Here is a 13544-nt window from a genome sequence, read left to right on the forward strand (position 1 = left end):
AGCATTTTACCCAAGTATGCTACCTCGCTCTCACCAATGTGGCTCTTACCACATTTGTCTAGATTTAAAACAAGCAAAGCATCCTGCAACTTTCCAAAAACCATTCCTAAAGTTTGCAGGTGTTGCTCCAATGTACGAGTATAAACAACTACATCATCCAGGTAGGCTTCCCAATTCGGGAAATCACCTTGCACAATATTCATATTCAAGTCACTGAAAGGTTGAAGATGCATATTTGAGACCAAAAGGCATGACTGTGTATTGCAGGAATTTATCACGGCTGGCAAAATCTGAAATGTCTGAGGTGCGAGGAGTAAGCGGTACCTGCCAATAACTCGTTAGGAGGTCGAGTTTACTCACGAAATTAGCAGGTCCTATCCTGTCAACACAGTCCTCCATGCGAGGCATGGGGAAGGAATCCTGCAGTGTAATATCATTCACTTTACGATAATCCATGCAAAAGCGAAAGATTCTGTCAGGTTTCAAAACCAGAAGACAAGGGGGCACCTGTTAATGTGGATGGCTTAACCATTATCAAGCAGACGTGTTGTTTTCTCTTCCAACAAATCATGCTTACGGGGGTTTACTCGATAGGGATGTTGTTTTATCAGAGGGTGTGAGCCTACATCTATATCATGCTATACAACAGACGTACACAAAGGAGTATCAGAGAAGAGTGACAGGTATCTCTCAGAGTAAGGAGGTCATCCTGAGCTGAGGGCTGAAGTCTGACAGCTTCTCTGGGAGACATCGTAGGGCTTCTGAGTTGGGTAGATGTGCACAAGGTAGACAATTGCGAGCCAGGTGTAACCCGTCCTGCGGTGAATACTCAGCAGCAGCCTTAATCGTAGCCAGGGTACAAGGGCTTGATGACGAGGAAACCACATCTCGATCCACATAGGGCTTTAGCAAATTGATATGACACATACGTGTCTTTCATCTATCATCAGGGGTAGCCAAAACATAATTGGTAGGGGACAATCTTTTCTCTATCACACAGGGACCAGCAAATCACGTGCTCAACATTGGCAAAAGGGCTAATACCTTGTCACCAAGCAAAAGCGAAAGACCAATAGCATTTCAGTCAAAATTGCCTTCATAGCTGCCTGAGAGCCACTAAGATAGTTAAACATTTTAACACTGTTAAAAATGTAGAGAATCACAATTGTATAATTGTAATGTCCTTGTCAAATGTTACTGAATTTGATTCATAATATGCAATTAGGCATTTCACTCTGGCTGCTTTGTCTCACAAACCAACCAACCACTCAAGCCACAAACAAACAAACAAACAAACAAATTTGAGTCACTCCTTATCTTATTTTCAGCCTGAAAAAACTGCACTCTGCATGGTAGCAGATCCAAGAGCAGGGCTGCTGAACCTTGGGCTGCTGAACATACACTCCAAACTAAAACATATCTTCATCCAAGAGGTGTTTGATTGGTTACTTATATGAATCCAATAAGTGTAGGGGTGCTTACAGAATTAGGGAACTAGACTTACACACTGTTGACAGCATGACTAGACTCATATGAGCATATCACGAGAGGGTCAGTGTTTGTTTTTTTTCAGTTGCGATAAAGCCCTGGAAAAAGACTAATTGAGCAGGTCAGGTTTGATCTGTAGCTCTCCAGGTAAATCAGAGACATCCTGTCAGCATCATAGAATAACACTTCTTCTCTCTCACAGTCTAGATAGAGCCCTATTTTACTTGGCTTTCTGTGGACAGAAAGCGAGACCTCCTGTCCATCTTTGCTTAAAGTGTATCCTTTGCTGTATTTAAGGTGTAGGTGGACGTCTTTCGGCGCTGTTGCCTTTGGCTCCTTAACTCCTACACTCCAGTCTAACTTCTTCCCAACCTCCACTTCCCAGTAGTGCTGGCCTTTGCGGAAGGTCTCCACAGAGTCAACCCCAGGGCTGTAGTCCTTGTAATAAGTGGACCGTCTGTCAGTTTGCTGAATAAATGGGTCTCCTGTTGACACCTTCAGGTAGGAGTCTATGGGGTCCTTTATGTTCAGATTCTCAGGAACTGAAGGACAGCCACTAATGAAATAGCTCGAGGCTAATATTCCAGTCTAGCCAAACATGCTAACATAGGCAACAATGCAATTTCATATGTGAATGCAAAAAGCCTCCAGGTACCATTATGCTAATGACTGCGTGCTAATTGGAAGCTATTTCTTTTATTAGTGAAATAGCTAATTAGTATTATTTCCACTATTTCTTGTTTCTCAAAGCAAGAAGTATAATTTACTTCTTGTTACTATGGGCATAGAGACAGCAATAAGAATGATCTCAGCTGTGTACTGTTTATACATTAGAGTCATTACTTCACTTGGTTCGATAATTCCCATCATCTGACCAATGAACAGGAAGTCAGGAATCACACTAAACTCTTTCCCCCTTGACTTGTAAGTACAAATGAAGTCAATATGGGCATCCTTTCGAACTGCGCTGAGATCTGGGCTGATAGGTGCTTGGATTTCATCTGAAGGATGTTTCAAAGTTGAAAATTGTTGGCATTAGCTCTTAGTTAGACATGGCTGGGTTTCCCAAAAGTGCCCTAAAACAAAGATTATCTTTAAATGGTAGAGTAAGTATTACACTGAACACACTTTCTCTCTTATATAAAAATGATCTTAATACTATGATAATTTTGGGAAACGGGGTCCAGTTTCACCATGGGAACTGTATGCATTGCACCCCTGAAATGACACTCACAGAGGCAGCTAAACTTCAGTTTCTCATTTGCAATATTTAATAATGACAGTTTGGTTTTTCAACTCATTCTCTGTATTCTATCACATCGTGTTCTCTCTCTCTCACTTACTTTGTACTTCCCCCTCTGTAACTTCCATCCAACATCACATATTCTTTAAAGTGAAACCAGCCCATTTTACAAATAACAGTGGGATAACAGGGGGACTGCACTTCAACCAAGTTACAACTGTTTGTTGTGGTAGAAAACAAATGGATTTTGAATGACTTTTGTGAGAATTATTCTTGTAAAATCAAGGCTGTTTTTGAGGGCAACTCATATGCATGTTATAATGCATTAGTATAACAAAATGAACACCAGCTGTGTATGGTACAATGCCACAATTTTCCCCTCAGAACAAACAGAGCATTCAGTGTAACACAGCAGTTGCAATATGTTGATGTTGATGCACAGGTACAGTCTACAGTTGTCAAAAACACAACACTGACAGTATGAATTTCACAGTGTTTTTTAAATACAAAAAAACTGTCTTACCTCAGTTTTACTGATCTCAGACACCTGTTTTTGGACCATGTCAGCTATCTGCCTGTTCTCTTTGCCAGTAAACCCATGGCACCCATCAGCACCACCTAAAAATGAGGAGCAAACAAGAGTAGCAAAATGTGAGGCATTCATTCTAAAATTATGTGCACATTAGAGGGTTTTCCACTTATTTTAGCCTAGTTTGATTCTACCAATGGCAGTCAATGCATAAACTAGGCACCTCTTCTGCCTTTACTGCATAGCCTGTCCTCCACCCCCCAGATTAAATGTTATTGTTTTTTCTTTCTTTTTTATTCCAAAATACAGCTCAGAAGTCCTCAAAACGCAAGTACAGTTCACAAAAGTGCTGCGTATGCTACACGTTAGTTGTCTGCCAGGCACACCTCTCACTGTGCATTATAAAGAAACTACCTATGTACATTTTTTTTCTTTCTGGCGTAAATTTATAGCTGGAGTTGGCTGACCTTGCTGAATTATTGTGACAATTTCAGTGAAGAAGGTTTTTCTATTAGGTATGCCACAATGTCTGTCTCACTTGTAGGTGCCATTTGAAGTTCACTGTTATGGTAGCATGTACATAGACGGCAACATTTTACTAGCAATGCTGTAGTCCCTTCTTCAGAACACTAGGAAGGGCCAGGCTACTATAGGTCAGCTCCCATACTGAAAAGCATACATTTTATTGGTCAGATTTCCTGTCATTTTGTCACTTATAGACTTACATTACAGAACACGACCTTAAGGAGCACATAGGCATATACATAAAAGCGATACTAATGAGACGTTTTGATTAGTACTACTGGAATGGATTATCTTGTAGTTTGAGACATTTCACAAATTAATCAAATAGTACAAGCTAATTTATTTTAAAATTTTAACTACAAAATTGACTAAAATGACCTTTTTAAGATAAAACAGTTGAAAACAGCTGCAAGCAGAGATCCTTGGGTGCAAGCAATGAAGCAAGTTTTACTGCTAGGTTCCAGAACCCAGGACCAACATTAGGTGGTTTCAGTGAGTGCCAGTCAACATTATGATGCTCAAACACAGAAGGCATTGTAGAAAATTGCCAGGACACCACACAAGAGGTAGTGGCTACCAGAATGAAGTGTCCAGGCACCTGGAGTGCCTGACCATACCCCAGCTCCTGCAAAAAGAACTGTAGATCTTCTGTCCTGATCCCCAACATCACCCAAGCAACATTATCAAACCAGCAGTCACCCTGCAGGCTTGCCCTAAATGCAGCTTTCATAGAGAGGTGGGAATATTTGTATAGTAAGCAGCGGTATGGAGGAAGTTTATCCCCAGGTTCTCAGCAATTTCCAACCAGAGCTAAGCATGCCATGATCCAAGGAAATATCACATGGTGTGTCAAACCGGGTCAGACGCAGTGTCAAATCCAACTGCTGATGAATTCCTGTGCTATGTCAGCAACAGTAGTCGACACCAAGGACAGTGCTTCGAGCTACCTGGTAGTTCTTTCCCATATCATAAGCAGATAAGTGAAGCCCAGAGAAGAAGGGGGCCCATCAGGTTCACATTAACATGATAAAAATGATACTCAAGCACCTTGAGGTGCCAAGGGAGTCTTAACATGTCTATGATTTTTAGCCCACTGGCACTCAATACAGGCAGTGGCCCAACCACAGCCATGTTTCATAAGACCATGGCATACCAACTTAGAGGCAGCGAACTTTATTGTGACCTTTCTGCCTGGGTGTGATAGCCCATTAACAGCACTGAAAACTCCAATACCTAGGAAATATCTGTCATGGGTGACCAGTGATGTTACAGTGGCTGCAAACTTTACCAAATTTGATGTCACAGGCCAATGATTGTTCTTCTATATGCTCTGGTCCACCATCAATCCTGAGTAATCCAAATGCAAATCAGCCCTGCTTAATCCAAACCCAAATGGACATCAACTGCAGCCTGTGAAAGGCAGCCTTTATGTTGTTTTTGCCCTGAATATACTTAACATCAGCAGTGAATTTAGAGATATAGCCCAGATGCCTCTGATGTCAAGCTGACCATGCCTTGAAAACTTTAAAGATTGCAAAGGCTAATAAAGGATGTGAATGGTCAGCCTAAAAGTAAGAAAAGGAAATGGTGAATGACAAGGTAGAGTGCAAGTAACACACGGACGGAGCTGCCAACTAAAAAAAGCAAGTGACTGCCAAGCACCATCCACAGCTATTCATAAACAGCCCCTAAGGCACAATCTGAAGCATCGGTCATGAGGAGAATGGGTGCCTCAGGCAGTGGGTATGTCATCATAGCTGCATTAGCTAAATCTTAGTGTCCACAAATGCCTTAGACATGTCCTCAGATCAGTGTATGGGGTGTTTGCGGGTTTTGCCGCGACAGGTCAGTGGCTTGAGGAAGGAACCCATGAACCATGCTCAAAAACTCCTGAAGGCCCTTGGTTGTTTTAGGCTTTTGGAATTCCAAGATAGCAGCCACCTTAGATGGCAGATGGATTGTTCCATCTTTGGAAGTGTTGTGACCCAGGAAATCAAATGATGGAAGACCAAATTGGCATTTATGTGGGTTTACATTGAAGTCATTCTGGCTTAGGTGTTCATAGAAGGTACAGAGATGTGACAGATAATCTGTTTTGGAGGTACTGGCAATGTGTATATCTTTCATGTAGATGAAAATAAAATTAAGGCTTCTTAGGACAGAATACATAAGTGGCTGAAAAAGTTTCACAGCATTTCTCAAGTTAGCAAATGAACATTTTTGAAAGTACAAAAGGGGTTATGACCACTGCCTTGGGAATGTCTGCAGGATGGACCGGTACCTGGTGATATATGTGAGCAAGGTATATTTTAGACAATGTGAAAAGACCTGTACATGAAGGTTAGGGTTAGGTAACAGGAGTGATGGCGTGACTGAGGCAGCAATAATCATCTGTCTTGGGCACCATGTGTAGTGGAGAAGCTCAAGGGCTGTTTAACTGTTTGACTGCTTAGGGCAGTGGTAGCTTAGTGGTTAAGGTACTTGTGTTATAATAGCAGAGTTGCTGGTTCAATACCCCTGAGCGAGCCCCAATAGCTCAAGCTGTACTCAGTCATAATTGTAAGTCACTTCTGGTAAAAGTGTCAGGTAAATATATCTGATGGATTATGCTAAACACTTCCATGTTCATGAATTTGAAACTTTTGAAACCATGACTGATGCCACTGGTGGAAAAGGTTGGCTTAATGAAATCAGGACATTTTCCCAGAAGGTCAGTGAACCCAGGGTTGTGGTTAGAAATAAGCTGCAGTCTAGCTGAGTTGAAATTGGCCACAGATTTAACACCCACTGGCACCAGGAGGCAGCTTGTTTCTCAAAACTTCAAGATAGGTGTCACTGTTTGGCATTCACACTATAGTGATCATGGCAAAAACACAATCCAGGGTACTTAGACTCCTTTATTGCTGGCTCTGGCCACAAATTAGCTCTCCTCGTTGGGTTAAAGGTGGCATCGAAATGGGCTGGAACTGTACATTTACATTTATGACATTTAGCTGACTTACAGTTATGACTGAGTACAACTTGAGCAATTGGTTAAGGGCCTTGCTCGGGGGCCCAACAGTGAAAACTTGGTGGTGTTGGGCATTGAGCTTTTCTTACTTTAGCTTATTGGCTAGAGTAGTATGAATTTGCCAAGGCACATACTGCAGAAACAACTTTCTATGAATGAAAGAGTACCTAAAAGTATCAGTAATCCATCAATTCATATAGATTTGCATCTGCAAGGCCAGGTTAAAGAAAGCAGCTGGAGGGCACGTTCAGACTCAGCTAGGCCAAAAGTCTTTAATATGTAAGTCTTCGTGGTGTCCATGGAATTCTCAAGCTGATGTATTGCCCTTGCTGCCGTGGAGCTGCTGAGTGAAATGACAGTGTGGTTCTTCATGCCGTCCATGCTGATATCACACAGTGCAAACTGAGCCTCTGCCTACACGATCCACGCTGCAGCCTATATCTCCCAAAATTCTGGCAATTTCCAAGCAACTACATTGATTGACATGTAAGAGAAAATATCTCTGGAATCAACAAAGAGTGTTGGGGTCACCAATGTGGCATTTGTGAAAAAGATAACATATGAAAGCACCATTTCAAAGCGAACAACAGAAATGAGATAACTTTAATATCTTTTTTATCACAAAGTAACAAAAACGAACTTGTTGCATCATCACCAATGTGATTCTTCATTATTTAACAGCATTAACTGTCGGTGATGCTATTGAGTGAATTATATAATAACAGTTATGTTCACAATGATGCACTTTCACCAGTCTCTGTTGTTTGATTTAGAGTTTTTTTGCATCTCAGGAGTTTTATTTTTTAAAAACCAATACTTTTCTATGTTTTATAAAGGGGAATTCAGCAGTGAGACCAAGCGCCCACCAAATGTTGATTCAAACCAAATGTTGTATACATCCACAACATGTAACTCTGTACATACCATATTGGTCTGATGACAGTTGGATACCTCAGGGCTGAGTTTTAGCCTACTAGTTAGGAAAAGATCGGGTCTTGGAGACTGACGATTCCAGAGGAGGATACCCCAATCAATACCCCAAACAATCTTTACATGTCCAGCCAACATCCTTGACATACAAATTTCATGGGAATTACTCAAAACATTGCTAAATCACAGTAGTTTTGAATGAAAAAGGACAACTAGGAAGGGTTCACTGGCATTTAGAGGTCATATTATATATTATGTATAATGCCAGCATGTTTTTGATAATTGTTGAGATTCAGTCTCTTGCAAAAATTTTATGTCGCATTTATGAGGATTGAACAAAAAAAAAAAGACATTTTTTCATATTATGTAAAATCTAAAATGCAATTAACAGACTACCTGAACCAACCTTATTCACCAGGTTCCCGTAAGAAAAAAAAAGGTAAAGGTACTTGACTTGTAATCGGATGGTTGCTGGTTCAAGCCCCCCCACTGCCAAGTTTCCACTGTTGGGCCCCTTAACCCTCAATTGCTCAAGTTGTACTCAGTCATAATTGTAAGCCTCTTTGGATAAAGGTGTCAGCTAAATGCCATAAATGTGATCCCAATTTAGACCCAAAAATATGCTGCAACAGGCATAATTCATTTTTAACAGAATCACCAATGTATTACCCACTGAGGCCAGTTGTTACCAAATTTGGCAGATATCTTTAGAACATGATGTAGATGTGTGAAATTTAGTTAGAATCAGAATACAGGTTTAGAAGTTTAAGCCAATTAAGCCTTCAACCCTACCAACGTGTAATGTACCCTGTGAAATGTGTGGATTGACCTAGTGAGTTACATTTTCACTGTGTAAATAACAATCAGGCATAAGCAGAACTGATATCACACTTGGGTGAAAACAGAAATGGTATAAACAGCTTTGGAAGAACACCAAGTCATGGATCTAACAGATAAAGGCTAGTACTTAGGTTTTTAATTTTTTTTTTACCTTGTTACGTCAAACCTGTAAATGAGCATTCTCATTTGCAGGTTTGACATGGTGCCCATGATGCTTCTGCCCGTCCCAACATACCACACATACAAGCTTTTGGTCTGTTTCAAAACACAGCTTTAGCTTCTCATCATGTTCAGCGCACACCAGGGTGTCAGTCAAAGCTCCTGGCCCGTCTGTAGGTGAAGCACTCGCCTGGGGTTCATTCTGGGTGGTGAGGTGCTCTGGCAGCACACCGGTCACAGTCTTCAGTAGGCAGTTGGGTCGCAGGTCGGTCGCGTCGTAAAGCATGTGGCACTCTGGGCAGGAGCTTGGGCCCAGGCTGGCCCCCAGATGGCCCATGATGCATTGGTGGCAAAAGGCATGCTCACAATGTAGGGTCACAGGATCCTCGTTATCACACAGGCATGTTGTGCACTTGATCTGGAGCGACAGCTGGGAGGCCATGCTAATGACAAACTTCGCCGGTCAGGAACGGTGCGCTGAGCGGTGCTCCTTTCTCGGAGATCGTTCCAGAAGCGCGTCTCGTATTATATATAAATATGAATGTCACTGACAGTTTGTCATTATTGTACCCGATATTCCTGTCACAAATCAACAAACCAGACCTGCATAAATTCTTCAAGTAAGCAGGCTGCAGATAAAGAAATGAATTCTCACAGCTCGTTTCTTAGATCTGAATCATCTTCATTCTTCTACCTGTCCTCACGTATTTTTGGTGCCAGCCCCCTGCATCAGTCTTCACACGTTAGTGAGCTCCAAGCAACATCCATCCTCCCTTATCTTTTCAAAATAATGTTCAGATGGTCTGCCCTCAGTTGCCCTTTTTGATCAACCGTTTTTTGACTCTGTTAATGTGAAAAGTCCCAAGTTCCAAGGGACCAAAATAATTTTATTCCAAAAGCGTTTTAAATACAGAGGGTGGAACGGTTAGCACCGCTGACGCGTAGCTGGGCAGATAGATCAAGTCACTGAAAGAAGACTTTGCTGCGTTAAACTGAAGATACACACCTGTTTTCTATTATGGCTTTTTATCTGCTTATACAAAAAGAACTGCAAAAGAACTTCACACCAAAATCACACAGGTTTTGTTCACTGTTTTGTGCTCTCCTGTCTGTTTACTATGGAGTATTTTTTGGCCAAAATCAAATAAAATAAATATGTAAATAAATAAATAAATGAATCAATAAATAATGTGCCAATAAAAAAATGAGTTTAAATAATGAAACGTGCCATTTTATTAATTTATTTATATATTTCAGTGATGCTACAGCCAGACATGAAATTCAAACTGTCACTTTGCACTTTCAACGTACAGCAAGTTGGTGATTGGTTGAGGATTTTGGAAAGACCCGCTTTTAGCAGCACAGCAACTGAGCACTGAGTCCTAGGACAATAGCTGACATGGGGAACATTGTGCAAGCTTCCCCTAATTACTCAAAGAAGCAGCTACCCTTATACAACAGGTGCCAAATACATCAATACATTATGTCATTCCCTTTATACATCAGGTATATACATCATTGCATGAGTCTGCACCTATGCGATAACCATATATATCCACCCTGACTCCCAATTGTAGCGTCATTCCTGCTGAAGCAGTTATCAAGTATTCATTTGCTTGTACAGTATAAGATTGCTTCTTTAATTATTTAGATAGGAGCAAACAAAACAATTTTTAGAAAATGCAAGTTATGTGGCAGTTTGGTGGTATCAGCAGTGAACTGGGTCTATTTAGTCAACCTAATGTTAACTAGTTAGCTAACATTACCTAGTTATCTAGTTTACTAGTGATATCCCTGCATATTCATTAAAATTCATAACGGACCATAATGGTGCTCCAGTTATAAAAAAGAGGCCACAACACTACTAAAATACCAAGTGTACTGTTCAAAGAATGGCTTTGCTGGTAACCATTTCTTTCTTATTCTTGCAAATGTTCATTTATCCAGGTTGAGTTAGATGTGAATATTCAACTGGGAATGATGAGCCAATCATAAGACAGTATTAGGTAACTCCATCCTCCTGGAGGTGATGGATGAGAAGGACAGTTTTAATCTCAAGTCATATTTCAACTTTTAAGGAACGATCATCGAAAAAATAAATAAATAAATAAACAAACTATATATAATTACATTACTAAATAAATAGATACATTTAATGCCACATTTAATTGTGAATGAATAAGATACATGTCTGCTGTGTCAAACAAACAAACAAAATGAGCCCTGGTATTAGTGAGAAGGCTTTTCTTGAGGATTCCCATAGTAACCATAACCACAGTGCACAATGCTCTTTAGTGAATTGGTATAAAAATAACAATCACTGAAGAATGACACATTTACATGACAATTTCATGGGCTTATCTGTGGTGAACAAATAAATTCTCGTTGCTACTATTCTACTATCTATCGTTTCTACTATCATTCCTGCTAGTTAAGTGAGAATTCTCAACATAATACTTGGTATTGGATGTTCGAAACTTGCGAGGACAAATGGTATATCTACATAAATAAAAGTTCAGTCACAGTTGACTATTTGAAGACCAAAGTATGGTGATTTCAACAAGGTGTTTCACTCTTCCTGCGTTTTTCTTTCTTCCATGGAGCAGATATTCTATGGTCTTGGCTGGTCTTGGGAAGAAGGTTTGATGGTTTGTATACTTTGTCCACTATTGACCATTAGTTTAAGAACTATAGTGCTTTACTTTTATAATGCTGTTAGAATAACTACATTCACATGTGCACGTACGCATACACACACAAACACACGGGGTCATTTAGTCAATTATGCCAAATAGGAACTTAATACTGATAACATATTTATGCAGTGTATCAGAGATCAAAGCCAAATGCAAACCCCATTTGCCTAGTAAACCTACAGAGACATTTCTGGTCCAGTGAATGGAGTTCATAAAGTACTCAAATGTGTGTCTGAAGGAAAAAATGCCTGAAGTATTTTTTTTGTATCTCTGCACTTTGCTCAAAACAAATCATTTGAAATCTATATAATAGGATTCCAAGTGCTTTCTTCACTTCATCCTAAACAATATCAAAGATATATGCTAAACATGTCACTTTATTGTTCCACCTACAAAGCACAGGAACCCCCTACATGAGTTCCATAAATATGACTACAGACAGGAGGAGTGACATGAACAGATATTCAATGCACACACCAGCCACTTCATTAGAAACACCGACCCTGAATGTATGCAAGGTACCTTGTGGTAGTACAGTTAGAGTTTGTAGGTCGTCTCTTAATCACAGTTTGTGCTAATCATTCTCTGGTGCTTTCTTAATGATTGGCTGTTATCTAGACAGCATTTGAATGGTATACCTCTGTGAAAGCCATCACCAACATTAACAAAACCCTTCAAAACATTTCTGTCTGTTAAACTTGTACCACCACAACACAGCATGGAAAGCCTTTCTTATTTTAATGTCTTTTTACACCCTGTATTTTTGTACATGCTGACCTGTTGCCACAGTAGAAAATGTTGGTCGGTGTTGTGGATATTCTTGTTTGTAGACTGTGTAGCGGGTGTTCTTTGTGTAGCAGTTAAAGTGTTGGACTGTATTGTGCGTGTTAAGTTTCTTGCATTGAAATGTTGAATCAGTCAAAGTTGGCATTTATAATATAGGTGCTGGTGAGTGTATAAGAAGCAAAAACCCAGCATCATTTTAAAAGGCAGTGTGAAGTCCAAACAAATTTAGCTTGTCTGGCATCAGATACAGCTGGTGTTATGTAAGCATGTTAGCAAGCAGGGCACAAGATTAACACTGTAACATTATTACAGCAGGGAAGGGATCACAATTGCAACCACTTCATTAACAGAATTGAACAGGTGCCCAGTTGTGAAATTTAGTTGACACTTTTAACCAAAGCAACTTACAATTATGAGTGAGCACAAGATCTCCTTGGACAAGCAGGGAGGGAGCAGGGCAAAGCCCTGGCGTAGATGTAGCTAGACCGGTAGGCCTATCACAAAATCCTCAAAGCCTCTAGATTTGTTTAATGTGAAGGCAAGTAAACTAGATAAGCCTGGTATGCTGCTATTAATAACATCTGCTAATAATGTGTCTAAGATGTAAGACCTTCACCCACTGGACTTTTAATATTTTAGACATAATTAAAATAACTATGATTAAAAGGGTACTGAAAGCAGATGGAATAAGCACAAAAAATTAAAGTTATAATTATAATATAATATAGCAGTCAACAGTGGGTATTGCCACAGATGATTTAATCTAACATGAATAGCATTCATCTATCCTCCCATGACAGTCTTATTAGATCAGTTTAACACCTTGCAGTCAGCAGTTTGTAGATATTTGTTTTGTGTAGCATTTGTTCTGTGTGCAAGTGGTGATCAAATGACCAGACCTCTCCTGTCAAGATGTGTAAAAATGTTAATTTGAGATGTTTTCGTGCATTTGCTTGTGTTTCATGGGGTAGTATTTACTTTTCTTACTTTAAGCCCTTTAAGAAGGAACAGGAGGGAGATGAGGCTCACACTCAGGAGGAGGGGAACTCAGAATTCTGGAGAAACTGACCATTGGTGGCTATTATTGCTAATAGCGATTGTATTTATTGACTATTTCACTGCTCGTCTGTTTTTTGTTGTGTACGTTTTACTTCAAAGTGTAATCTTAGAGACACCAGGCAAACAAAACCAGAGGGGAAACCCAAAACAAAGGTCAGAAGACACAGGACACAGCAGGATCCACTTAGAACGCAGACCACTGAGTGAAGACAGGACTTCAGAAGGACATAACCATAACATGATACAGGGATTTATATACACAGGGACAGAGTAGACAAG

General features: G+C 40.1%; 1 protein-coding gene across 1 annotated transcript; it reads right to left on the reverse strand.

Annotated features, from left to right (window-relative positions):
* Positions 1 to 1569: 1569 nt before the first annotated feature.
* trim108 (tripartite motif containing 108) lies at positions 1570 to 9166 on the reverse strand. Its single transcript, XM_035530722.1, has 5 exons — positions 8806 to 9166; positions 3255 to 3349; positions 2421 to 2489; positions 2337 to 2358; positions 1570 to 2030 (listed from the first exon to the last, which is right to left on the reverse strand). The coding sequence occupies exons 1-5, from the start codon at positions 9164 to 9166 to the stop codon at positions 1570 to 1572; spliced, it is 1008 nt and encodes a 335-aa protein (XP_035386615.1).
* Positions 9167 to 13544: the final 4378 nt, after the last annotated feature.

This window comes from Electrophorus electricus, chromosome 10 (assembly GCF_013358815.1).
Source record: "Electrophorus electricus isolate fEleEle1 chromosome 10, fEleEle1.pri, whole genome shotgun sequence".
NCBI lineage: Eukaryota > Metazoa > Chordata > Actinopteri > Gymnotiformes > Gymnotidae > Electrophorus > Electrophorus electricus.

Coding starts and splice junctions, on each gene's coding strand:
- trim108 (XM_035530722.1), bottom strand. CDS start 9,166: ATGGCCTCCCAGCTGTCGCTCCAGATCAAGTGCACAACATGCCTGTGT. Junction 3,350..8,805: donor AACAGACCAAAAGCTTGTAT/GTGTGGTATGTT, acceptor CCTCATTTTTAG/GTGGTGCTGATGGGTGCCAT. Junction 2,359..2,420: donor TGCCCATATTGACTTCATTT/GTACTTACAAGT, acceptor TTCATTGGTCAG/ATGATGGGAATTATCGAACC.